This window comes from Sciurus vulgaris (genome assembly GCF_902686455.1).
Source record: "Sciurus vulgaris genome assembly, chromosome: 17".
In the NCBI taxonomy this organism is placed as follows: domain Eukaryota; kingdom Metazoa; phylum Chordata; class Mammalia; order Rodentia; family Sciuridae; genus Sciurus; species Sciurus vulgaris.
Genome location: NC_136478.1, coordinates 29,507,258 through 29,535,050, shown reverse-complemented (window position 1 = coordinate 29,535,050; position 27,793 = coordinate 29,507,258). Strand labels below are relative to the sequence as shown.

The following is a 27,793-nucleotide window of genomic DNA, read 5'->3' as shown; positions in this document are numbered from 1 at the left end:
ACTGTTTGGTTTCCAGTGGCTTGAAGCACTGTAGCTCTTCTAGCACATTCCAGCATGTTCTCATGGGGTGTTCCACTACCTGCATCATGAGTGAATGACTACCAGCATTTTAAAATTCCAGGTGTGCACTCTCTCTTATCCAGGTCATTTTCTCATAGCCCCTGTGTCCCTATGGTCACGACCACTGTGGGCCAAAGATGAAACCATACTTAGAACATTGAAGGTCTCCTGAGTGTCATATCTCACTCAAACAAAAAAAAAAATTATAATATAGACTATTGTTGGAAGGGTCACTGGAGCCAATTAATCGCATCCAATGTTTCCTTACAAACAAACAAATAAAAAATATGAAGTTACATTGTTACATCTGTAGTAAGAGTTCTAAAGTCAATATATATATATGATGGGACATCAGTAAAACCTTTCCTTGAAAATTCTTTCTATGCATCATCCCCAATATACGTGTTTTTGTACACATCTCATCATGTGTCAGTAAATATAGCAGTATGATTTTCACCAGGGTTTGGTGGAAGCAGAGTTGTTACCTCCATCAAGCATTCTGTAAAGTAGTTGCATTTTTAAAGATGGTGGACTAGAAAAAGCTACTTTTTGTTTTTGATTTCTTCCATTGTCCTCTAAGTGCAAATAGTTCAAAGGAGCATTTTCTGCAACACCACTGAACAGATTGTGCAGATGAGCTAATTCTACAGAAAAACTGCAGCCAAGATGGTAGTGAGAAAGCTTGTAATGACCACAGATGAGATGACCTGACCCCAATGTCAAGTCTCTGTCAACACTTTGAAAACTGTTCCCTAATTTCCCCAAGTAATGTATTAATTTTCTAGTATATGTGTCTAGCTTTATACATTCTTTTATATGGGAATTGTTTGCCAAGAAGTAATTTTTTCAGAACTATTTCTATAAAATGAGAATAAAATATATAGTCTGGAAAAATAGCTTCTTATATCTAGCTACCAGTTATTTAAGGTACTCTGTGTTTAAGATCATAAATCAAGTGAATGTAAAAATACTACAAAAATGTAGATGCCCTTCTTGCCACTTCTGTTCCACAAAATCAATTTTAGTCTTAAAAAGAAATAGTCCGTGTAATTAACATATGACCCATAATTTCACTCCTGGGCATTTGGCCCAGGAAAATGAAAACTTATATTCACACAAAAACTGCTACATCGATGTTTATAGCAGTTTTATTTGTAACAGTCAAAAACTGCAAAGTACCCTGAAGTCCCAATACCAGGCACTGGTTAAAGGGAATGTGGTCCACCCGCTCTGTGGACTACTACTCAACAAACAGGGAACAAACCGTGGCCACCCGCAAGCTGAATGTCCAGAAAACAATGCCAAGTGAAAAAGCCAGTCCTGGGGGTCACTTGCTCTCACTCCATTTACACACCATTCTTAAAAGGGCAAAATTACAGAAATGGAGGACAGTCGAGTGGTTGATAGGCTAGTCAGCTTTTCATCACTGTAACCAAAAGACCTGACAAAAACAACTTAGAGGAGGAACAGTTTATTTTGGGCTCAGTTTCAGAGGTTCAGTCCATGGTGCACTGACATGGCTGCTCTGGGCCTGAGGTGAGGCAGGACATTATGGCGGAAGGAAGTAGCAGAGGAATGCTGCTCAGCAGGGCTGTCAGGAGGCAGAGAGTGTGAGGAGAAAGGGATGGGACACAATCCCCAAGGGTACACTCCCAGTGACCTCCTTCCTCCAGCCATGCCCCACTTGCTGACCACCCAGTAGTCCATTCAAATCATGAATCCACCAAATGGATTAATCCACTGATGAGGCTGCAGCTCTCATGAACATTTCCCCTCTGGACATTCCTGCATTGTCTAACGGGAGCTTTGCAGGGGATACCTCATATCCAGGCCAGAACAGGAGGGTTAAGGAGCAGGTGGGATGAGCAGGTGTGGCCGCAGCGGGCAGCATGAGGGATCCTGTGGTGGTGAAGCGGTTCCTATCCTGACTGGAAGAACGTGGACGTCCAGGCTGTGAGAGTCCACTACATATCGCAGGATGCTGCTGGAGCAATCTGGGTAACGCGTTCCTGGACTTCTCTGCATCATACGGTACAGCTTGCATGTGAATCTAGAATTATCTCAAAATGTAAAATTCAATAAAAATTAAAAAGGAAACATTCTAGCCCACTAAATGTACTTTGCTATGCTGAGATCAGGATTAAGAATTCATTGTGGCACTTGGAGTCTGTAAAAACTGTGGAAGCTGACGGAGTACAGACCGGGCCACGCCCAGCAGTTTCTGCAAGTGTGCTGGCACCTTCGACCCTCCCGGTTCCCTGGAGGGCTCCCACTGGCCTCAGGGCGAGGGGCCTCCCAGGGAGAGCAACCCCTCCATTTTTGCCAAAGATGCTAACAGAGGTCATGACAAGGAATTCGCCAATGGCAAAGTAACCTCAAATGTAGTAACGCCAACGTGGGAGACCCGGATGTCAATCTTGTGTAGGTAAATCAAACGTCCCAACGCACAGCAAGTGCTCCACCAGTAGCGGCTATTCTTAATTTTATCTGAATTGCACTAATAGAGTTGTTCAGGAAGGAAATATTCCATCCCACAGGGACTAATATAGAGAATTAAAATATACATAAGAATACCTTTCAAGACTTCGATGTCCCATAAATATAATAGAGTCATATTAGAAAGTGATTTTAAACCACCTCTAATGCTATCTAACAGAATCACTATGACAAAGGGAATTTTTTTGGACCCTCTTTTTCAGGTCTAAATATTCATTCAATTCAATGAAGACATTTTAGAAGCAGTCAACACATAACATTTATTTCGTTTTTTTCCTACACTTTGTTTCAAACAAATTAGTTTAGCAATATTCTATGACATACACATTTTCAATAAAGATAATCATCAAGAAGAGTTTGACCTTCCTCTGCATGGCAACCAAGGATTTCAACTGGAAAAAGACTGTAGTCTATGAAGAAACATTCAAAACATATTTAAATTCCCTGAGCGCTTGATTTTTCCAATTCCTTTCCATCTAGACTGAAACGAATCTCAGGAAATTTCAAAGACCAATGGCTGAATCTAAAAGAAAAAAAAAAATCTATTAGTTGTCACAATTACCACCAGGGTCGATCCCCAATACCTTAGACTTCACTGATCATACTAAACTTTGCCAGGCTGCTTTATGCCTGGGAGAAGACAAATCACCAATCAATTAGGTACACTAATTAAAAATGCTTCCTTAGGAGGTATTTTAATAACTTAGTAATGGGGTGAAGTGTTTCATCTAATTGCTTACTTTAAAACATTTTTTTGTTTGTGGGAGGCGGATTGGGATTGAACTCAGGGGCACTCGACCACTGAGCCACATCCCAGCCCTATTTTGCATTTTATTTAGACACAAGGTCTCATGGAATTGCTTAGTGCCTCCCTTTTGCTGAGGCTGGCTTTGAACTCACGATCCTCCCGCCCCCGCCTCTGGAGCTGTGAGGATTACAGGTGTGTGCCACGGGCCACGCTTACTTTAAAACATTTTTGGTAACCAAAACGTTAGCTAGGCTGCACCGAACACTTGCAAATGCCTTGGTGTAGCTGCAGTCTACATCAACTATCCAGGTGCCGCCCCAAAGATGGTGGTACAATTCTGCAACTGGTTGAGGTCGCATGGAAAATAGAATTATATGCTCATTTGTCCCTATATTAAGTTATCATAGAAGGTTAGGCAAAACACAGTAAAGTGAATACTGGAAAAAAAATTAACTAAGTAAGTTGGTATATACCGTATCAAAGTACACTGTTTATCTTAATAGATACAAATACAAGAAAGATTTTTTAAGGCAGGGGTATTTTGTCCTCTTCAAAAACAAATGTTTTAACTAACTCCAGGCAATGACTTGCATAATTTAAAAAGATTTTATATAAATAGTAGTTACCTAAAGAGGAACAGGGGCTGAGTAAGCCTTCAAAGGAAAAGAAAAAGAAATAGAGAAGGGCATAGTATCCAGAAGGAAATAAATTTTCCTAGAAAAAGCTTCACTTCAGCTACATATTTCTTGAAGTTAACTCACATAAATAGTTCTCCATGTACTATAGAATGAGCATACAGGTTCAAACTAAATGGTGGGGTCACAAAGTGTTGAATTTAATGCATATTTTAAATTTTATTTGTTTTAACTAGTTATACATGACAGTAGAATGTACTTTGATACATCATATATAATGGAGTATAATTTCTCATTCTTCTGGTTCTACGTGATGTAGAATCCTATCAGTCATGCAGTTATGTATGTACACAGGGTAATAATGTCTGATTCTTTTAAGTTTACTCCAAACTAAACTAAATGACAACATAGGAGGTTTTCTTAGCATAGATTTGCCTGAAGAAAATAGGTGTATTCAAAAATCTATTGAGAAAAAAATCTGTAGTATTTCTTTCTGGAAGACATAAGAAATTCTGGGGGCTACTGGTTTCACATATGGTGATGGCACATTTCTGTATTTTTATAGAAAAAGAGAAAGAACAGGGGAGGCAGGTAATGATGGAGAGATGAAATCTTGCAGCATATGAAATCACAAGGGCAGTATTTTATGAAGCACCCAGTTTGTTTCAGAAGACAACAAAGACAAGCAGCAGAGATCATCTGTGTCAGGCCCTTAGGCAAATTCCTGGGGAAAAAAATACAATAATTTTATGTTCTCAAGTCTATCCTTTTTTCCATTAAAAAGATATATTTATAATTTCCATCTTATTTCAACATTTCCACTGTCATGCCGTAAGAGAGCTAGCGTTCACAAAGAGCCATCTGAAGTTCCTTTAAATCATTTTTAATTTCTAAAGGGATTTTACCTATTGATTTTAATGATTTTATGACATTAGTTACCATAAAATGAGTTAAGTTCTCATGAAATGTCAGTTTGACATCTTGTTCAAATACTTTTCTGCCACCCATTGCCAGCTCTGTGTGTCCTATTTTCCTACCACCAAGTTAGATATGGAGATACCCAGTTATAAAATCTGCAAACACCCAGATAATAAACATGCAGGCATATACTTTTTACTGTCATTCTTCTTGGGAGGATTTTATGTTTTGAGATCTTAATACACTTTAAAAAAAAAGAAGCAACAATCTAACAAAGATGAAAACATGCACTGATGTCTAAAAAAAAATCAGGACTTAAGTAAATTTATCTTCATCCCCACTGAAAGCAATCTGATGTCCAGAGACTGAGAGTCAGTCTACCGTAAAATATGGCACATTAAATACTACAATGACCCACTTGAAATGTCTTAATGCAATTATGATGTCCTCTACAAACAACTGTAGGGAGTTATATTTTAATATTCCAGACCAGAGGTTTGCATGCAAAATATATTGAAATTGTAAAGATTACAAAGTCGGTTAAAGATCACACTGCACAAATCAGCAGCTAGTCCATGGCAAAAATGAAGACTGAAAATAAGATTTGAAAGCAATTATTAAAATAAGGAAAAAATATTTAGTTATCATAAGCGACACCACCATTCCTGCTTATAAAATTCAGTATTTCAACCAGCTAGCTGGGAAGAATGAAAAGCTTCTTCTAACCAGCTAAAAAGAAAGTCTTTACCAAGTCCCTTGAAAAAGCTCATTTTCACATTACTCAGGCTTCATTATGCTAAATCAATATTCGTTTAGTCACTGGGGTTATTGACATATTTTAAAATAAAAGTATACCCTTCAGCTACTGCACTCATTACAGGTAATTTGTCTTGTCAGAGAGCAGGGAATATTATCCTAGTCTTTCAGGGGCTGACAGCCCATGGAAATACCTCCCCATGGTTACAACTGTAAATAATTTTAAGGTAAAATATTGAAAAATCAATGACTGTTTCCTGCAATCTGTCACAAACAAATCAATCATAATCTGTACTGCCAGAGAGTATGATTTGAAGGAGATGGGAGCAGATATAATTCTTGGCTGGAATCTCTCATTTCAAAATCACTTCACATAATGGTGTCATCATTTAAACACTTAACAGTCGGTGCGACGGCCACTGTAACATCTAGTTGGACAAAACCACAAGGAAGAGGAGGAGAAAATGCCAACGCTATTATGTTAACAAACATTTAATTTAAATGGTTGCTGCATTAGTAAATTTCCGATGAAAACAGTTTTACCTGCCTCTTTTGCAGTTAGAAATTAATCAAGGTTGCTTTTCTGTGTTTTGATGCTTAGAAAATTAGCCCAGGACTCAAACTGTATTCACAGACCTTTTATTTTAAAAGTCCATTATAGACAATAAAATTTGGAATGACACATAAGACATTTAAATTTCAGAATACCCCTAATTCTATCTACATAACAGTGATTAAAAAACAGTGTCATCGATGTCAAGATCATACTTTTAAGACTCAAGAGCAGGTGTAAAGGAAGACCAGTAAGACCTCGTCAATTTGAAAATACCCCTGCCCTCCATATACAAGCTACACCACAGAGTGATATGTAAAAGCCAGTGTAAGAGCCCAAGCATACCAAGTGAAACGGCTGCTCAAGGTCATAATATAGAACTGTCTTACAAACATACTCTGCTTTCCAAATAATCACTTTGATATTACTGTTTTTTCTTACACTGTATTTTGTGGTTTCCTCAACTGCTTATAATCCTCTGCATTGGTGAATTAAAAAAATCTGAAAGTTGGTATATTTTGCCTTTCTGTTAATTCAAAACACCATTGGACATTTTGAAAGGTTTTTGTTTTTAAACGTATGCTAGTTCCTTTAATGGGTGAAATCAATTTTCGCTATCACATTTCTTACCAATTGCCTAATCATATAATTAGGCACTATGAAGTCTTTTATTGTTTTATTAATATTCCTCCCTGGATAGAGTTCAGGGGGCAGACATCTTTGATGACTAGAAAAGTAGTTTTTCTTAACAAGGAAAACAAATAGATACAAATGCCATTACACAATATAAGCCTGTAGAAACATTCTGAGACCAAGTAATTGGTCTTTTACAAAGACCAATTTCTAATTGAACCTGCATTGTCAATGTGGAAATTGGCATCAAAAAGTACAGCCTTTTCTGATGGATCTAAATTGAACCCAATTTTTGCTCGTCAAGAATCTTTGATGTATTTCTGCAAGGCCAACACCAGTTTTTGAAAAGGAAAGAGCACATGAGTAAATCACCAAAAACACATCATCCAGAATCAAGCAAGAGTCCTCGATTCCATGGGAATCCCTGCAACAGCTGCAGGGTCAGTAGCCAGCCAATCTAGCCAGTGGAAAGGAAAGCATTACCCAGGCCTAGGATTACATGAGAAATGGAAAGAGACCCACAGCTCGGAACCTGGAGAGGCAGCCATGTGTGAGCTCCTGGGCTGCACGCACGAGAACGCCCCAGGCGGGGCCCAACTGACGCCTTGCCAGGGCGCTGGAACCAGCTGCCAACCACCACGTCCTCCACTCGCAGCGTGGCTGTGGCTGGCAGCAAATCACCCTGCAGGGAACACATCGCCCAGTGATCGCAACAAAGGACCGCGAGGCAAATGAGGACAGTTGAACACAAGCTGGACACACGCATGTCACCCACAGACTACAACGTCACCTACCAGCACTGAGCAGGACACCATCACAGGGCTAATTCTCAGAAAGAAGCTATTTTAAGGGTGCTGAGTCTGCCGAAATGATATTTCTCAGCGTTCCCAACAGAGCCCATACTTACCCTAAGAGAAGCGGGCTCAAAAACGTAGCAGAGGTGATCATAAGACTGCTTGTACATCCCAAATTTAAAGAAATTTCTGTCAACTGGACAGAATTCTCATATGTAATGAAGGTTCCAGATTACAAAGAAAAGTATTCTTTTAAAATAAATAATACTACCTCCTTATCTTCAGAATCTGCTCCTTCCAACAGCCAGTACTTTGGATCCATTAGGAGCTGCGGACTCTTGAAGAGAAGAACAGCAGTAGTTAGCCTCATCTTTCCTTCCTCTTCCTTCCTTGGTGGGATCACAATTTAATTACCAATACTTCAACTGATTTTATTCCTGAATGATACATTTCTCAAAAAACATACTTGTGGGCTATTTCCACTAGAGGACATTTAGTACAACCTTATCCATTAATCAACTCTAGCCCAAGACTGGAGGATGTTTTCTTCTTGTTTCTAGAGTGGCAGACCTTCCCCACATCTACTTTATTATAAAAGGAGTAGAGTTTAAACACATTTGAATTGCACCTTCAGTGCATGTGAAATGGGAATCTTGGTAATAAAATTGGCAGGCGACAGATGTGAAACTCAACAAATCTGCATCTATGTTTAGATTTTTTTCCCCCTATTTATCCTCAGAAGGAAAAGAAACAACAACCCAGATCCTTTTATCTTTTATATTCAATGATTCTGTACACGGTTTAAAAATAAAACAAAACAAAAGATGAAGCTTAAAGGTAAACAAAGAGGAATCAGACTGCCCCACTGCTGAACGTTTTCTTTATATTAGTGTTGTGTTTTCTAACTTGCTGGCATGCCTCAGCTCTCAGTCACACAGGAGACTCCCTTTCCATAAGTCCCAATCAGTAATGTGGGAAGTCAAGTTTATTATTTACAATCAAATATTATTTCACATTACAGTAAAAATCACTTTAATGCCTTAGTATCACAGAGAAGCATTTTCTTCTATTGAAGCATATGCTAACTATAGCTGCCTTCTGTAAAATGAGTTTTTTATTTTTGTCAATCATTGTTTTTACTCAATAAAATATTCTGTTACTAAGTCCTGTTCCTTGCTCCGCCCACTAGACAACACAAACATTCTGAAAAATAATTTTCTCATAATTTCTCAGTAGCCATATTTTAATGAGAAATGACAAGTTTTGCATAAACTGTATGCTCTTTGCCACTACAAGTTTGGTACTCATGTCTGAATCTGATACTCTCATGAAATTTACTATTAAAAGAACTAGGTAATTAAAATAATCCCAAACTGTGATTTAGTATAAATAGTCTTTCTTTTAAATAATAATTCTATTTCCATAAAATATCAAAATCTTAGGCTCCATTTTTATGAAAGATACTAGTTATTTTATAAATTTCACTATCCAGTGATATCAAATGAATTATTTAATGTAACTCCAGGATAGATGATAAATAAAAATCAAAAAATTATCCAATCATTCCATGAATCAAAAAATGTTCTCTTTGCTATGCTCTGGGTGAATGCAATAAAGGAATTTTCATATTCAAAGGCCTCGAGTGGCATCCTCTTGCACTAAGCCCCGGTTACCAGTATCAATTCTTTGGTACAGCCAACCCTGATGCTCTTGTGAGTTACTCCACACACAAGCATACCCACAGTGTGCGTGTGCAGACACTCACCTGCAGATGAGCCTTGGGACGTGCAAGGACAAATTTCAGCCAACATTTGGAGGAACCCCGCGGTTCAAAAGTGAACTTAGCTGAAAACATCCAAACTTATTATGGAAGCATCACACTTATCACCTGCACAGAAAATGGAAATGATTCTGTTTAAGGAAACACGGAAGACTAGCAATACTTTGGGGATATTAGATATGAATATCTAATCTAATTTTCTCCAAGGTATCACTCCATATTATGGTGAATAAACAAATAAAAGCTGTATCAAGGTGTGGAATATCATTAGCCTGAGAAAAGGGTAGAAAAATGGATTACATAAATGACAACTGCAGGAGAAAATTATATTCCCTTCTCCTGAACAAATGTTAAGTTCCTCCTTGCTAATAAAGACTTAAACTCAAACTACATTAGAATATACTGGTTTTCAATTTTGAAGCATTTAAGTTAATTTGCCAAGCTAAATTGGCGCTTAGGCATAATAGAGCTATAGAAACATTGCAGATTTATGCAGAAATAAGTTATCAGTATCACACTTCAGAGTAGTGCTGAAAAAGCAATCCAGAGTCATTACTGAACATGGAAAATAGAATTTCTAGATTTTACACATTCTGAGAGCTGTGCCAGCTGTTATTTTATTTAGAAAAATTATTCCCCATCAAACAGCTACCAAATACGTCAAAAAGATGTTAAAAATACAGACATCAACACAAAACACAAAAATTGAAGAGAAATAAACAAAGATACTGAGCTAGTACCACTCAAAACAGGCTGTGCTATTTTAGAAGGAAAACACGATTCCAAAGTATGATACTTTGTTCACAATCTATTTTAAAGAACATATTTAATTCACTCAGATTATGTAATTTCATTTATTTCCATGTTATCAACTAAAGAACATTTGTAATTTTTCCCTAAGATTTCTAGAATTTATAAATACATTAATAATTATTTGGTGCTATCAATCAAAACTGATGATATGCAATTAGTTCATGTTCCTATTTCATCTCTTCCAACACAATAAATTTTTAAATAACACATGGATAATAGCATGAGGATGGGGGCTGCAGCTGCCAAAGGAAAAAAATTTGATGGGGGGGGGGTTGAGGGATAAATAAAGCAATTATCTCTAAATTAACGCTCTTGTTTTAGTTTCAGCAAACAAATCAAAATAAGTCTCCCTTTGATTTTAGTTTACCATGTAATTCTAACCAGCTAATTATCCCTGGAGTCAAGAATGAGCTGTGACTCCGCACCTGGCTTTTCCGATCATGATCATATGCCTAGTGTCTTCTCCACTTTCATTTCCTCTTTCTACAATGAGTTTTAATATTAAAGGAAAACACAACACCTCTCTCACACAGACTGATGGACAGCCAGCTTCCAGGAAGTAGTGAGCTACAAAGAGAGGGGAAATCTTAATGTAATCCTGATGTTAAAGGGTATTAGGTGCTGGGTAAGCCAAAGGTAATATGATCAACAGCATCCGACTTGCCATTGTTTTTGCAGTCAGAGATTGGAAGTCAAGGACAGTAAGGTTATTTTAGTCGTCACCCAGGTTATGATTCAGATCCTTAAACTAGTGTATCATCTCCACTTGCTCATATATTCAAATTTACAAAATGATATTTTGGAAAAGATGAGTTCTCCTCTACCTCTAGAACTCTGACAGACAGGGCATTCCATGAATGTTGCAGCTAGGTACTTGAAGATATGGAAAAAGAAACTGTTTTCCATCATCCAGACACCACAGGAGACTATTTCTTCTCCAAAAAATTTAAGTGGTATAAATTCCTCATGTATTTACCTTTTTGTTATATTCCTGTTGCTGCACATTAGGCATGGCTTCCTTGATAGATCTTTTCAGAACACTAATGTTTGCTTAATAATACACTGCAGTTTTATGTTTTTATTTTTATTTTTTCAAAATTAGAAACACTCCACAAAAGGTAGAGAGAAAGCAAGCTGACAAAACGTATTGCCAAAAAGCCACAAGTAGTATTATTACATGCCAGAACACTTAGCATTAAACTACCGTCTCTCTGGAAAACTTCTGTTGCCAAACTGCTCACAAAATCTGCAAGCAGAAAGAGGTTTCAAGTGCAATTAAATTCTCTAAAAGCAAAACTGTACAAAAATATGCTGCCCTTCTTATGTCTCCATTTATAGACAACATTTTCTCAGGATCTTAATTAAGATAACGATGCACACCTGTGTCAACATTCTCTGGCAAGACAGCCTTATCAATCATAATCCTTTAAGTACACTCTAAAACAGCAAAGCGATATGACAGAAGCAATCTGTTGCCTTTCCTGGAGTTGGTGTTGTGTCTCTCCCACAAGAATGATGAGATCTTTAAAATACAGCAGCTCTACTTTTATGAGTCTTTAAAGTTTTAACAGTAAACAGCTATTACACTAAGTAAACAGAAGTAACCTCTTTTGCACTTGATTAAAACAATGACAACTGTACAGTCAAAACTTGAAGAGCAGGTTTCATGGCCAGGTCTTGACAATGCAATTATGGATCATGTTTGAAAGCTCTACCTTTTAAGAGTTATGCATAACTGGATCCATGCAGACAGGACAAACCAATAAACCCTTAGTAAGTTTAAATATGATGTTTAATAGCCCCGTGTTAAAAACAATCAGAGCAAATCTATCCCTAGTGTAAGTTACCATATTCAGAAAGATACAGATGCAATAGTTAGTAAAAAAAAAGAAAAAGAAAAAGAAAAAAGAAAAAGAAAAGAAAAGAAAAGAAAAAGAAAAAGAAAAAGAAAAAAAATGTTGGTAATCTGGGATGAGAGGTAGGTTGAGCCCACCTCTGCTGTGGAGAAAGAGATTGAGTGACAAGAGACCTGTGAAACTACTGCTAACAAGTAAACTGCTTCTCAAATGGAAAAGCTGATGAATAGAAAGGGAGAGGGAGGGGAACAGATCCTCCCCGCCATCAAGATACGAAGTTAAAACTTGGTGTTTACCAGAGAAAACGTGAAAGCCATCACCTAAAAAAGGAGAACATCAGCCTGATGGATCTGAATTCCGTCTGCCTCCTAATGATCAGTCCTTCCCTTTCACATATTAGCACGATTCTATCGCAGACGCCGGGCGGCCGTGGCCAGCCGAGCAGCAGAGCCATCAATGTGCAAATAAAGCAGAAAATAGAGACATCCTTAAGAAATGAGTCTTAAATTTGACGTAGAGCGGAGGTGACAACCACGGCAACAGAACCATAAATTCTAAATGCTTCAATATCTTGCAGGATTCTCTCCAGTCCTTGACACCAAAAAGAAGACAGTGAAAGGAAAAAAATAAATAAAAGAGCAAACAGGCGTGGGGGTGGGGGAGAAGCAGGGTGCTGGTGGTGGGGAAGCGAAAGAGCCGCGCGGCCGGAGTGGCGGGTGATGTAATGAGGACGTCTGCGTGACAGACTCAGACTCTCGGTGGCGCGAACCTCCAGGGCTCCGCTGCAGAAGCCGAGAGAGGGATGGCGGGGACACGCGTGGGCGCAGGGCACACGCTCTCGCGTGTCAGCCCGCGGACCGAGACACCCGAAGAGGCGCGTCCGACGTCGGGAGCCGCCGCGCGGCGCTGGGACGCGGCTCGCAGGGGGCTCACCTCTGCTCCGCGGAGCGGGCTCGCGGGACGCGGACGCTCCCTCGTGGCAGGCGCGAGTCCCCGGCGGGCGGCGCACGCGGGCTGCCACCGACCGTTAGCGCGCTGGGCTGCGGCGGCGGGGCGGCGGGCGGAGCCGGGGGCGGGCGCCCAGGAGCGGCGCGGCCGCGGGAGGCGGGAGCCCAGGCCGCGGGGCGGGGACGCTCCAGGCGCTCCCCGCCGCCACCAAGCCCGCCCCGGCCCGGGACGGTGAGCCGAGAGGCCGCCGCCGGCCTGCTCCGCGCTTCCCGGTGCTCGGGCTGTGCGGGCCGCTCCGCCTCGCTTCAGTCTCGGCGGGCTCGCGACCCCCTCGGCCCCGAATCCAGTCCCGGCTGCACGCTGCCGCCGGCTTCTCGTCTCCATGACAATAGTGCAGACGAAGCCCCGCCCCGCCCCGCCCCTTCGGTGCCGGGACTCGGAGGGAAGCGAGTTATGTCATCAGGGGGAGGAGCCAATGGAGGACCACATCCAATCAAAGGCGAGGGCCGTGTAAGGGAAGGGAGGGGCTGCCCGAGAGGTTCTCGGATACTGTAGTCTGGAGTGGTCTGTCGGCCTGGGGGGCGGAACCTAGATGGGGAGCAGACGGAGGGGAGGAGTCAGCGCGCGCGCGTGAAGGCGCGCCGCCGGGCGGGTGCCCATGTGAGGAGTTGGGGTTAGTGTTTGTCCTGGCTGAAGCTCAGGATGTAAAATGTGTCTCGCGCGTCAAAGTCATTGTAAGAAACTTTGTATATAGTTGTGCTTCGGCTTGCGTGTGGCCCCATTATAAAAGGTCACAGAGTCTCTGATACACCGAACTCTAGCGCAGTGCCCAACACTGGGCAGGCAGGCCCCTGTCTGGTTCACCAGCGCCCCTGTCTGTCCCATGTTCGAGTGCGTCGTTGACTTGAGGAGGCGAGAGGTGGAGAGACTGGGAGAGGATCTGTTTTGTATTCTGAGTGGCGGTGGTGGGCAAAGGCTCTGCTTGTGACTCAGTTGTGTTTGCCTTGCCAGCGCCTCGTTGAACAAACAGTGGTTGGGTTGGGCACTGCTCTGCCTAGTGTTTGCAGTGGAGCTTGGGCGGGTGCGAGAGTGCATGTGAAAGGCAAAGCAACTTAGTTGAACAAAAGGGAAGGGGACCCGCACCCTTCGCCACTACCGACCTGGCAGGGCCAGCTGCTGATGGGAAACCGAGAGAAAGTCGCTGCGCCTCAAGCGGGTGGGAGTGGGGCGGAGGTCAAGAGACCTACGCCAGCGTAGCACCTTCTGCGTGCGGTAGTTCTTGCCCACACCTCTCCTCTAGAAAAGGCTACGCCGGCAGTTTCAGGACCCCATTGTCGCCTCCCGCGTTGTCCTGCCGGGGGGTCAGGGGAAAGAAGGCCGAGCCTAGGCCTGGCTTTCGCCCACCTGCTGCTGCCGCTGGTGCTGCTGCTGCTGCTGCTCCTGCTGCTGCTGGCGCAGAGGGGCAGTCATCCTGGACTCCCTGAGCCCTGGGCGCCGGCTTCCATTGGCTCTCCCAGGGACCTTAATTCCGGATCTCCAACTCGCCCCAGGGACCCCTGGTTTGAGGGAGAAGCCGGTGAGGAGTGAGTGCCAACCACCTCGGTAGCCCAGCCTCCCGAAGAAGAAGAAATCCGCTAACAGCGATTTGCTGTTAGGAGGAGAGGCGAGCACAGAGCGTGCGCCCCAGCAGTCTGCGGCCTCGTTCCCTTTGTGCTTTCAAGCGGCCGGACCCGCTATCGGGGCCCGCCGGGCGTCAAGACTGCCGCTCCGCCCCGAGTTAGCAGGGGAGGAAAGTTGGAAGAGATCGGCGCGCTTGGGATGTGATTGTCATCCTGGGGCCGGCGCTCGAGAGTCTGGGAGAAAGAGAGAGAGGGAGAGACCGGGGAGGGGAGAAGGGGGAGGCAAAAGAAAGGGGGGAGAGGGGGCGGCGGAGGAGAGGCGGGCGCTAGGGAGGAGCGAGGGGAGCGCCAGCGAGCGGGAGAGGGAGCCGGGGAGGAAGAGGGAGAGGGCGAGGCGCGCCTGGCGGCCGGGTTGGCTGCGGCCGCCCAGAGGCTCCTGCCAGTCCTCCCACCGACTACACCCCAGGAAGGAGGAGCTTCGGGCGCGCACAAGGCGTCAGAATCCTCAATTTCCAACTTAGCATCTTGGCAGGACCTTTGCGAAGCCAAAAGCAGAGCCCCCCGGTGCAAAGAGCGAGGGGGGAAAAAGAGAAAGCAGCAAGGGCGGGGAGGGGGGAAAAAGCCTAGCCGGGGCGAGCGAGGCGCGCAGAGGAGCGGGCGCGGCGGTCGCAGCCGGAGGCGCGCGGGAAGCCAACAAGGAGGCGCCGCGGGCCGGAGCCCCGGAGCCCGGGCTCTAGGAGCAGCGGCCCAGGGCAGCCAGAGGCCAGGTGCCCGCCCGCTCGCCCTCGCAGGGCGCCGCCCGGCTCGTTGGCGGCCGCGGCGCGGCGCGCCCCATGCCCGTGTGTGGCCATGTCCTACCCGCAGGGCTACTTGTACCAGCCGTCCGCCTCGCTGGCGCTCTACTCGTGCCCCGCGTACAGCACCAGCGTCATTTCGGGGCCCCGGACGGATGAGCTTGGCCGCTCGTCTTCGGGTTCTGCGTTCTCGCCCTACGCTGGCTCCACTGCCTTCACGGCGCCCTCGCCGGGCTACAACTCGCACCTCCAATACGGCGCCGACCCCGCGGCCGCCGCCGCCGCCGCCTTCTCCTCCTACGTGGTGAGTGAGCGGGATCCGCCGCGGGCGAGGGCAGCCAGCCCCCGCTAACCCGCAGGGCTGCTGGGGACACGGGCCTAGGCACCACTGCCGACCTCCCCCGCCAAGCTTCGCGGCCCCTACAAACTTGGGCGATTGTCTCGCTCGGCGTCGCCGGGGCCTTGGGCTCAGGAGTTGTTCGGAGGAAAGCCGCGTCTAGCTAGGATCCTTGAGGTGGAGGGAAAGGTTTTGAGGGGAAAGGTCCTTGCAATTAAAGCCGAATTTGGTTCAAACGGAAACTCCGGGCCGCCCTGCAAATTTTACTTTTTTGGTTTTGCCATTTTGGAAAAGTTCAAAAGAAATAGATCCGAAATCTGAACAGAAGCGTGTTAAATCTATGTAAATGTGTTTGGCCTCGCCTTTAATTAATCCTCCAAAATGTTGCAAATCCGTAATCCTATCTTCACAATCCGATTTGGAGGTATTAAATTTCTGAAAAGTCGACCGAGCTGCGGTGCATCCGGGATTTTTCGGCCGGGTGCACTTTCTGGAAAAGCGCAGTGGCTTCGGTTCGGGTTAGCATTTCTGTAGGGTGGGAGTGCTAGGCAAGACTCAGCGTTTCCTTTGCGTTTCTTGTGGATTAAAAAAGAAAGAAAGCCTTGACTTCCCTTGTTCTACCCCTTTGCGCCCAACGTGCGGTCGCCCCAGAGCAGAGCTTGGAGTCTCAGCTCCTGCCCAGGCCTCTATCTGGATGGTGGGCCGGGCGCGGAGGCCAGATCTGCGCACAGGGCACGGACTTTCGCCGGCAGATGGGGACCCCCGGGGTGGCACCGAGGTCCGGACAGATTCAGGAATTAGGGCCCCCGCTGTCTTCTGAGGAGGGGGAGGGATTGCTCTTGGATCTGAATCAACCAGCTCTGCCCCAGGGGAAGCTGGAGTGAGGGCCTCGCTCGCCCGCAAACCCCGGGGCGCAGGCAAAGTGTACTACATTCGTACAGCTGGTAGTGGAGACCAAGGCCCACACTCACCTTCTCTCTGCCTGTCCCCCACAGGGCTCTCCCTACGACCACACACCCGGCATGGCGGGCTCCTTGGGGTACCACCCTTACGCTGCGCCCCTGGGCTCCTACCCGTACGGGGACCCTGCATACCGGAAGAACGCCACAAGGGACGCCACAGCCACACTCAAGGCCTGGCTCAACGAGCACCGCAAGAACCCCTATCCCACCAAGGGCGAGAAGATCATGCTGGCCATCATCACCAAGATGACCCTCACCCAGGTGTCCACCTGGTTCGCCAACGCGCGCCGGCGCCTCAAGAAGGAGAACAAGATGACGTGGACTCCTCGAAACCGCAGTGAGGACGAAGAGGAGGAGGAGAACATTGATCTGGAGAAGAATGACGAGGACGAGCCCCAGAAGCCCGAGGACAAGGGCGACCCCGAAGGCCCCGAAGCAGGTTGGTGGGTGAGGGAAAGGATATGTTGAGCTGGAGTAAAAAGAATAGGGGGCCTGGAGGGGGCGCGCACGGGGCCTGAAGGTTTGGGGCAAGGGTCTCTGCCTTTGCAGGTGGGAACCTGGGCCCCGCCGCGTGGCCTCTGCGTTTCTGACAGCCTGGGTTTCGCCCACAGGAGCAGAGCAGAAGGCGGCTTCGGGCTGTGAACGGCTGCAGGGGCCGCCCACCCCCGCCGGCAAGGAGACCGAAGGCAGCCTCAGCGACTCGGATTTTAAGGAGCCGCCCTCGGAGGGCCGCCACGACACGCTGCCCGGGCCCCCCCGCGCCGGCGGGCCCTCCCCGGCTGGGCCAGCGGCGGCGCGGCTAGCGGAGGACCCGGCTCCTCACTACCCCGCGGGCGCGCCGCCGCCCGGCTCGCACCCATCCGCGGGAGAGCTGCCCCCGGGTCCCGGCGGGCCCTCGGTGATCCACTCGCCGCCGCCGCCGCCGCCGCCAGCGGTGCTCGCCAAGCCCAAACTGTGGTCTTTGGCAGAGATCGCCACATCCTCGGACAAGGTCAAGGACGGGGGCGGCGGGAGCGACGGCTCTCCGTGCCCACCGTGCCCCGGGCCCGTGGCCGGGCAAACCCTGGGAGGCAGCCGCGCGTCGCCGGCCCCGGCGCCGTCGCGCTCGCCCTCCGCGCAGTGTCCTTTTCCGGGCGGGACGGTGCTGTCCCGGCCTCTCTACTACGCCGCGCCCTTCTATCCCGGCTACACGAACTATGGCTCCTTCGGACACCTTCACGGCCACCCGGGGCCCGGGCCAGGTCCCACAACCGGTCCCGGCTCTCATTTCAATGGATTAAACCAGACCGTGTTGAACCGTGCGGACGCTTTGGCTAAAGACCCGAAAATGTTGCGAAGCCAGTCTCAGCTAGACCTGTGCAAAGACTCTCCCTATGAATTGAAGAAAGGTATGTCCGACATTTAACGCGGGCTGCGTGGGTCCCGGACTTGCATAATTTATTAAAACCATGGCCTTGGCAGTTATTTTTCCATCACCGAGAAAGAGAGAGAGAGAGAGAGACAGAGAAATAAACTACCCTTCTATTCAAAAGTTTATAGTTTATGGAGATGGATGACATAAAGATGTAAACATCTCCACATACACAAAAAAAGTCTTAACCAACCGAAGAGAAAAATAAAAAAGGATTTGTATTAAATCTTATTCTGTATATTTAATGTAGCATTTTTGTATTTAAATTGATAATTCAATATCTTTGAAGTAAATTATGAAATCAAGACACCTGTACAGGCATTTAATGTTTTTTGTAATATAAATATATACATTTGTGTTTTCCCCAAAACTGTTTCATAGTTTAAAAATACCAAGTTTAATTTAATTTTTTACACCTATTGATTTTTCTGGGTATGAGCTAAAGTATTATTACGGAAAGGAAACAGGTTATACTCTTAGATTTAAAAAGTAAAAGAAACTGCAGCCGCCTTTGTAAAATGCAAAATATTTAATTAAAAGAGATTTTAACATAATCAGAGCCACTCATTACTCTTTAGAAGCCTCAATAAACTGTCCATTGCCTTGGTCCAAAGGTGCAAATGCAACTTTTTTTCCAAGCGGGAAATGAAAGGTTCCACAGCCCCTCAGAGTGCCTGGGGAAAACCGTAATTAGGCTACAAGCCTGAGGGAACCCGGCCCTGCCCGGCAATGCGGATTTGGATCACTGATGCGGGCTGCTTGGGGAAGATTGGACCCTGGAGGAAGGAGAAGAGACCCAAGTGTATGCCCAGAAGGGAGAAAAGATGGCAAAGCTGCTAGAGACACGCACCACCCCAGCGCCAGCGCTTAACCTAATTACTTCCAATCAGTGTCGTGTTTTATGCAAAGCAATCAGCTGGTGAACTTTGCTAATGAGTTCGATTTTATGCCGGATTTAGCCCTTATTACTATTTCAAAGGTGCTGCTGGCTAATGCGGGAGGGGAGCGTTAGGGGATACCAAGGGAAGGCTTTCCCAAGTCACTGTCTTTTCTACTCCTTCAATATCGGGCATTGATCTCTTCTTTGGATTTGATTAAATTAGTGAACGTTCCATCCGCGACCATTCGGGTGGCGGGCGGCCCTGTGGATGCCCGCGCAGCCTTGGGGCTGGGGTCGTGGGACCGGCGAGGGGACGGTTCCCCCCTTTCACAGGTAGGTGTCACACTTGTCCTGAATTTCAAGCCTGAGCTTTGCAGAGTTGGAGATCCGGGAGTGGGAGGAAGGGGGTGGGGCAGGGAACACCACAGTCATTTGGGGGAAGCGAGGGGCGCCCCCGAAGGGATCCGGAGACCCTCCCCTGTGGGCCTCTTTTTGGACAAGTGGCTTTTAGAAGCTCGAGGTCATATGCCTAGATAAGCAGGCCCTTGCGGACTGGATGAGGCTTGTCGTCGCTTTAGCACTTTCCCCAGCTCAGATTCAAGAATCGGCCGACTAGCCAAAGAAATATTTTTGAGGATTTTTTTTTTGTCTTAATATCGCATATTTCGTCTCAAAATGCGAACTCAGGATGCATCTCAAACCTAAATGAGGAAGAGACACCACCCAGCGTCCGAGGCCAGCCAGCCCTCGCTGATCCGGCTTCGCTGGGGGTGCCCTGAGTCTCCATTTTGCGCCTGATGTGGAGCCGCCAAAGTGTTTCACTTCGTGGGAAATTCTTGGTGGTGGGGGGAGACGGGGTGTGTTACAGCAAAAACATACGCCAGCGAGGGGAATTAATTTGCTCTATTAAACCCAAGTCTCAGTGTAGAGAGAGAATGTGTTTGCACATAACACCGGTTTAATTAGGCTAAATCAAAATGCACATATTTGCATTTCTACTCAAGATTGCTTTAACCCGACTCGGCTTTTTAAACACACGCCAAAGTTTCGCCCAAGTTGTCGCTCTTTCCCTCCCGCCCCCCGTTTTTCACCTGTAACGGGGCTTCTTTAGTTTATTCGAATTTAAACAAGTTTGAAAATTGCATTGTCCAGATGTTTGAGGGAATAGTGGTCGACTTCAAGGCTTAAATTAGCGAGAAAATTCACGCAGGGAAAATGGTTTTAAAGCTGGAAGTGTGAATGATTAAATATGCATGAGACGATCGTATTTTATTTTGTCCCTTTAATTATAAATGATTTTTTAAACAATTGAATTCCAGAGATGACTTGCTCCCTCCGGACCACCACCTCCAGCGCCTCATCCCACCCTCCCCGCCCCCTCCCCCTCCAGCCTGGCTGACAATCAGTTTTTCACCCCCTGTTGAATATGCAGCCCCAGGAGTCACCTTGTCTTCTAAAAAGTCCGAAGAATAGGCCAGTCTCCTTCTCTTAAGGGAGGGTTTAAGGACGACATCAACTCCGCGGGGTTTTGGAAGCACCGGCCCTAAACCCTGATCAACGATTTTAAAAAGAAAATTACAGGCCTACTTGTGTTCCTGGGTGTATGCAAATGACGCCGCGCGACCTCCAAAGTCAGACAGCGACGGCTCGGGGCAGCAAGCCGAATGCCCGCCGGCTAACTGGGAACCGGCAGCGCGCACTCGGGAGCGCGCGGCCTTTCTCCCCATCGAGGGGATGCGCTCGGAGCCCGCGGGCTGGGCAGCTAAACTACCCCGGGCTCGGCGACTGGTGCCCACGTCGCTGTCCTCTGCCCACATCCCTCCCTCCGAGACCTCTGCAGGGTCCACAGTTTTCTTTGCCTAGTTGTCTTGAGTAAAAGCCTTCGGTTAAGTCAGGGGTTTTCTTTGCAGGACAGGGTTTCGGTGGCCCGAGGCTTTTCTGATGTCTATCCAGCGACTTCACAGTTTGGAGATGGCCTGCGAGGTAGATCCGGGGTGCGGGCGTTTAGGAAACCAGGGCCGCACTGAATCCCAGAAGTACTGTATGTCTGCAGGGTTCCTAGTCCCTCCCAGAATCTCTGTTTTGTCACCTCTCGGTCGTCTGGGAGGCGGTACATCGTAGAGGCACGGGCTGGGGGTTGGAGACCTTCTTGGCGTGTGCCAGGAGCAGGGTTTGTTCGCAGGTTTGTATTGGGACGCCCCAGTGGCGAGAAGCAGGGCCTAAAACACTTCGGTGCCGGGTTGCACGGGCTTTAGCCACCTGCGCCTGGCTGGGCCGAATCCTGGTCCCAAGGAGCGCCTCATTTGGTATTTAGGGACTAGAAGGCACTGAATCAATCCCAAGCAACAAGGGTCGTGGAATCACCGAGTGTGGTCTATGCAGACAGTCCCCTGAGACAGCGCCAAATCCGGAATGGGCTGGGTTCCTTTGCCTACCCCTCTGCGCGGGGCCGATTTTCAGTTCATGGGATTTGGGAGTGAGGAGACAGCGAACTCGATTAATCCCCGAGGGCATACGCGGACATTGGGAGGTTGGGAAACGGGACCTTTCCTCTTCCTACTCCCTCCATTTGGACACCAATCCCGAAATGTTTGTTCCCCAGCTCGGGTACGGGGCCTGCTGCGAGGCCTCCTAGTTTGAGAAGCTCTCGAGGCCAGTCCTTCCCCGAGACAGGCGCCGCTCTTGCGGCCTAGAAGGTTGAGGTGAGGGAGGGTCGTGCGTGCGGTTTCCGCACAAGCCGTGAGTTTCAGCCCACCTGTCCCTGGCAAGTAGCTGCCAGATCCGGCGGAGGCACGCAAGAGCGCATTGCAAAATACCCAAAGTGAAAGGAATGCGATTGCGCTTCTAGGGAGCCCGAAGTGGATGCGGTTTAGGAAGGGCGCCGCCTACTGGTCCCCCAGAGCCACCGGGCTCGCCGGGAGGGGGAGTTAAGAGAAACCCTGCCAACCCCCCACCCACAGCAGGCCTTGAGCTCTGAACTCTGAGCTGGTCAAACTTAAGCCGTTCGCCACCCCAGGTTGCCTGGGCCCTGGACCCCAGGACCCAGGTAGCACTGGGGATTTGGGAAACAGGGCCTACGACTAAAACAGCTTTAGCCCTACGGATTCCCGCCATGGCTTCGCACTGTTTCAAAAACCTGGCATCGGACAATTGAGAAATAAGTGAGCTACTAGGTAGCCCGCGGTGGCGGCCGCAGCTGTGCGGAGGTTCCGGTTGTGCATCAGGTGCGCACCTTCCACTTCGGTAGGCCCTTCCAAGCTGGCGCTCTGGATCCAGCGCAGTCTTGCTCCGTTTGCAGTTTGGAGTGCTCCAATGCGGCTACCGCTCAAATGTTTTGGTCTTAAAAGGTTTCTTCCTGGGGGGTGGACGTTATAGAAAAAGGAAAAGCGAATAAAGCAAAAACTACCCTCCCATTGCTTAGAACCATATTTCGAAAGCACATTTAATTGACTCAGCGAGGCAAGGGATGCGGCGCTTACCCCTGCGTCTGCCCACTCCGCCGGAAGTGCTAACGGGTGGTATTAACCCATGTTCCCTAGCTGCAGGGATGTGTGGGTAAGCAGAGCGCACCGTCGGGCGGTCTCTTCCTATCCCTTGGGACTCCACCATCTCACAGAGAAATCGGGTCCAAATGGGACCTGGCCGTCCGCCTTTCTTTCAAACTAGCCAAAGCTTTGGGACTATCCCTAGACCCACCCTGAAGGTCTCCCTTTGCGACCAGGCCAGACCCAGTCTTCTTTTCGTTTGGGGCGATTAATGTGACTTGGGCCCCGGGTACTAGGCGGGACCAGATGGCCTAACAGGAAAAGGCCTCCGGGACAGGGCAGTCGCTCTAGCTAGACCCCATAAGCTGGCCTGTCCTTCGGAGGCCCTGGGGGTCTCCCGCCTCCTGTCGGCTGAAGCGCCCAGCCCTTGGTTCCCCAAGGCCGCCCGCAGGGCAGTGCTCGTTTCCGGCGCCCGAACGAGCCCAGCGCGCCCAGACGCCACTTCCCAGTGAAATCTGCTTTTATTTGCTCCGAGCAAACCCCAGGCTCTCAGCGCTCCCGCCTGATGGATGCAAATGTAAATGTGCACTTATTTAATTGGATCAGGCCCCAAGATAAAAGAGATAAACGGCTCCCCGTTTGCTAACTTATTTTCCGAGGCATGCAGCGCCGCGTGGAGGGGAAGCTAATGAAGGAGCCGCGCGTCGCTCAGCGCTCCAGCTCGCCGCAGCAGTGGCGTGCTGGCCGGCGGACTCCGCGTGGGCTGCGACTCCTCTTGGACATCCTTTGCTCTGGCCCTGCACGCCGGGTGGGCTGCCCGCGGGACCTTTGTGCGGCCAGGCTGGGGAAGTGAGAGGGCACAGCATTAACATCGTGCTCTCAAACACCCCGCCCTCGCCACAAATGTCTCCACTTTGTCTTAAACCTCTTTCCTTCAGTACCCAGCTCCCCATGCTTGGGTCGCACCAGCTGAGCCCATTCCATAGAACATCCCACCTCCCCTCGCCGCAGGCGTCGTCTTTACACCCCAGGAAGCGTTGTCAGTTAGAAGGACACGAGGGCCGGAGTGAAAAATCCATGCGTACCTCTCTCGCCGCGATGGTCAGGTGGAGCTGCCCTCAACACGGACGGACCCCCTTCTCTGTTACCAGGTGGCCTTCTTTGGGGAGCCTCGGGTTTGTTTCTGAATTGGCTGGACTCCATGGATTAACCCCTCCTTCCCCAAATACTGTACGCACTCAATACGCACGACAATTAAATAATCGCAAGGGGTCTCAGAACCCGGACAACTAGATGCTAGGAGGAGACAGCGCTACCCGGCTTCTTCCCCCCTCGGGGACGGAGTTCAGAACCTCGCTAGCGCGTCCTCCCGCCCCTCGAGTTCATTCCCCAATTTTGGGTTTTGGTTTTTCCGGAAAAGTTTTTGTCTTGAAGGGCTGGAGAGGGGTCAGGGTGCGCGAGGCAGAGACCTGGGAAGGAGCTTGCGCAGGAGGTGTGCGAAGCAGCCGGGGAAGAGGCGCGCTCTGGGCGGAGACCCTCCCGGATTACCTCTGGAGGCTGGGCTAGGAGAGCGTGTAGACCTGGTGAGGCTGGAGAGAGTCGTGTCGGGTGAGGCCGGGCTGGGCAGGACGTCCCGGCCGCGCCCCATCCAACGCGCTGATGGATTGGCTTGTCAGGAAAGCTCGGTGCGCGGAGCCCATCAGAAAGCACTTACCTCGCTAAACTGAAATTACTGTCTTTTCAGGGGCTAATTTGTGTAACTTCCATGGAGGGGCTTGCAGGGGGTTTGATGAGGCATAAAATGATGATTAATGAATTTATTGGCCGATGCTCATCAAACAACGGCTCAGAGCTCGCGTCCGCACAGGCGGCCTGGCGGCGGCGCTCAGCACAGCTGGGGTTCAACCTTCAGGCCCCAGAGCCTGCGGGGGGTTTCCCCAAGTGATTGGCTCTGGGTGCTTTCCCTGGCTCGGACCCTGTGACTGCTTGCTGCTGGCGGTCCGAGTCCCCAGATTAAGGAGTGGGAACAGAGTCGGAGAGGGTTGGGGCGCAGGTTCAAGCCGCCGCTCCGTCGCCCCCTGCGGGCAGGTCGATCAAGCCTGGAGGCAGGCCGAGGTTGCGGCAGGCCCACAGGTAAGCCAAGGTCTCTCCAGAGGGCAGGGTGACCTTAACATAGAGCCCGGGGGAGCAGAAAGTCGTGAACGTGGGCCGTAGTCTAGAACTGAGATAGCTTCCTGGGTGGGGACTTGGGTCTTGGCTCAGCCCTGACTCTGCAACTTACTTTGCTATGTGTCATTGGACAGGTCCAATAACCAACCTGAGCCTCCATGTCTTCCTCTGGGACTGTACCACCTGAGTTTAATGTGGGTTACAGTCATGGCACATGGGCATTCGCCAATGCAGTTATTAAAGCATGCTATCTTAGGGACACAAGCTCATGTCGTCTCTAGTCCAGGCTTGGGATCAAGGTGGAGGGTGGGAGACAGAGCCTTTGGGTTCTGGGTCGAGGGGGAGAATGCCTGTCTTCCTGGGCATTCCTCTTCCTAGCTAGCCTCGCTCCCAGGCACTTGATGGAGGTGGTGGAGGAGCCAGAGAAGGCAGAACCTGCTGCAGGCTGAGCTTTGGGGACCTGACTGAAGCTGCCTTGGAGAGTCTTTATGTAGCAGAATCCAGTTTCAGGCTAGTTGCAGGACAGCTCAGGGCTCCTTCCACCAGCCCTTTGTTTGCAGGCTCCTGTTATTTAGAATATATACACAAGGACCTTTAGACTCTTTCTGCGGGTCTCTAGGGACTTCTGAGTTGAGCTTGGATTCTTTTCCCTGTGTTCAACCCCTTCCCTGCTTACCTTGCACCGCTCACATTGTCCCTAGATCTCTCAACCATCAACTTAACTTTTGCCTCCACAAGACATCCTGCCTTGTTGAAGCAGAAGGCAGGAAAGACCTTGTCACTGAGCTCTCCAGTGGAATGCTTTGCCCTGGTCTCCTTGCGAGTGCAGCTCCACTTATACTCTTTCCTTCTTTTCCTCCAACTCATGCTAATTGAGCACCTATGTTGTGCCGGATGCACTGTTCCAGGTGCTGATGATGCAGCATGGACAAAATAAAATCCCTGCCCTCCTGGAGCATACACTTCAGAGGGAAAGACAGTCACTAAACAAATGAGTGCGACAATGAAGATTATAAGAAATTTCGAGTTGGGTAAGGAGCATGCTCTTTCAGTGAGTGTGTCTGGGAAATCTCCCTCAGGAGGTGGTAATTAAGTAGAGAGCTGAAAGAAGTTAGGGAAGCAGATATTTGGGGGAAGAGAGTTCCAGGCAGAAGGCATAGCATATGCAAAGGTCCTGAGGTAGGAACGGCTTGAACACAGCAAGGAGACCTTTGTGGGAGGGAAGGAGGCCAAGGCAAAGCCTTAGAGGTCCTCATGAGATGCTTGGGATTTATGGAGAGAGAAGGAAGAGAGTTCTGGACATTTCAAGGATTTGGGCCTGAGCACTCAGGGGCCTAGGAGTTCTATTTGCTGAGATGTGAAACATTAAGGGAGGAGCAGGGAACTTAGAGACTCTGATCTGACCCAAGCCCTTGAGCCCATAGTAGCTGCTCACAGGGACACATGGGGCAGACAGTGACCAGGTACTCAAATGTTCAGCATAAGATGCACATCGGGAAAACCCCCGGAGCGAACACGTGCTCTCTCCAGAAACGCTGTGCATCTCCACATCCTCGGGCCACAGCTTCCCTCCCATTCCTGTCTCTTTTCCCAGTGGAGAAACCGCTCTTCAGGAAGTGACTGGGACTTGTCCAAACTGATACAGTGAGGTCACCGGCAGAGCCGGATCCCAAACCCAGGTCTGAGTGCCCCCGCCCAGCCCCGTGGCGGCTAGTCCTCCAGGATATCTGTATTTGTTACAGAGAACTCCCGGAAACAAAACGACTTAACAGAGAGGATGAATTTATAATGGCGGCATCTCAGACACTGTGACAGGCTGTCAAGGGAGATATTTTTAGGTTGGGCCGGGAAACATCTTAGCCCTCAGACGCTGCTGGAGGACCTGCCTCCTCGGTGAAGTGCAGATGAGGAGAAGGCTCGGAATGCGCCATCTCTCCTGGAGCCCTGAGCCCTGACGACAAGGAGGCCCTGGGACCGGTCCCCTGCCAGGGAGCGTCTTCTTCCCTAAATAATTGCTCTCTGAAAGGATCTGCTGGTTGCTCCTATTGGAAGCCACTTGTGCCTGCCCACAATTATCTCACAAAGTGTGAGCAAAAATTGGCGCCCTTCACCCATCAGTATAGAGAGCACCCTCCACCAAACACGGATCTGAGTTGGGAGCGTCGCCCTAGACCCTGACACTTTCATGCATTTATTTTTTATTTTATTTAATTTATTTATTTTTTGACATTTCAGCTTGACTGCTTTCTCTCCATCCTTTTCTTGACTTTTTGTATTGAATTGTAAGTATAGTCGTCAACTTGGGGATTTTTTTTTTTCCCCTGTAAACTATCAGTGACTTTGTCCCCAAGGGAACCCACAGGCCCTTAGCATCTCAACATCTTTCAAGCAGAGTGAGACATCTGTTAGTCCCACGTTCCGAATACCCTCATGGTTCCAGAATGTTCCAGACACCTTCCCAGCTAACTCGGTTTGACATCAGACTCACCACAGAGTTGTTTCTGAAACTTTTTTTTTTTTAAGATTCAAACCACAAGGGTTTTTTTTTTTTTGTTGTTGTTGTTTGTTTGTTTGTCTTTCCTACCTTCTATTTGTATCCAGTATCTAAATCCAGACCCTGTGTAATAGGTGACTCTTTTTTCAAATACCCGGATGTACAAAGACTTTCAGGGTGAGCGGAGGACCAGTTTTCCTGGATCACATGAAAGAGTAGATTAGGGGCAAGTTGGAGAAAAGGGCTCATTTGGAATAAACACCACCTCTCTGCTTTCACAAGGAGTGTGGCAGAAAAATCATTGGCCTGGCTTATTTTGGTTGGTGGAATTGTTTTTCTCTGCAGATTTTTTTTTTCTTTTTCATTTCCTGTTCAATCTGGTGAAGCTTCTGCAAGTCCTAGGCATGGGGGAATGTCAGAGAAGGCTCTGAGGATTGGAGGCCTGAGGCCCGAGACTCCGCACCTGCTCCTCCCAGCCCTGCCCTCTGGTGTCTTGTCACAATCTCTGACTATTGGATCTAAGATGTACAGAATATTTCCTCCAAATTTTGTCACCATTTACTGATTTTGAAAGGAATATTTAGGCTGCTACTGTGACTGTAGCAGGAGACAATCAGAAAAAAAAAAAAAAAAAAAATTCAATGGACTTATT

At 48.0% G+C, this 27,793-nt stretch overlaps 1 protein-coding gene and 1 long non-coding RNA gene across 2 annotated transcripts; one reads left to right on the top strand and one right to left on the bottom strand.

Annotated features, from left to right (window-relative positions):
* Window positions 1-2,790: 2,790 nt before the first annotated feature.
* On the bottom strand, window positions 2,791-13,375 carry LOC306648399. The gene is made up of 4 exons (XR_013760371.1): window positions 12,976-13,375; window positions 9,359-9,481; window positions 7,865-7,930; window positions 2,791-3,079 (listed from the first exon to the last, which is right to left on the bottom strand). It is a non-coding gene; the product is annotated as an uncharacterized lncRNA (long non-coding RNA).
* A 1,622-nt stretch (window positions 13,376-14,997) lies between these two features.
* Window positions 14,998-19,355, top strand: IRX5 (iroquois homeobox 5). The gene is made up of 3 exons (XM_079118350.1): window positions 14,998-15,707; window positions 16,736-17,141; window positions 17,314-19,355. The coding sequence occupies exons 1-3, from the start codon at window positions 15,459-15,461 to the stop codon at window positions 18,105-18,107; spliced, it is 1,449 nt and encodes a 482-aa protein (XP_078974476.1). The 5' UTR covers window positions 14,998-15,458; the 3' UTR covers window positions 18,108-19,355.
* Window positions 19,356-27,793: the final 8,438 nt, after the last annotated feature.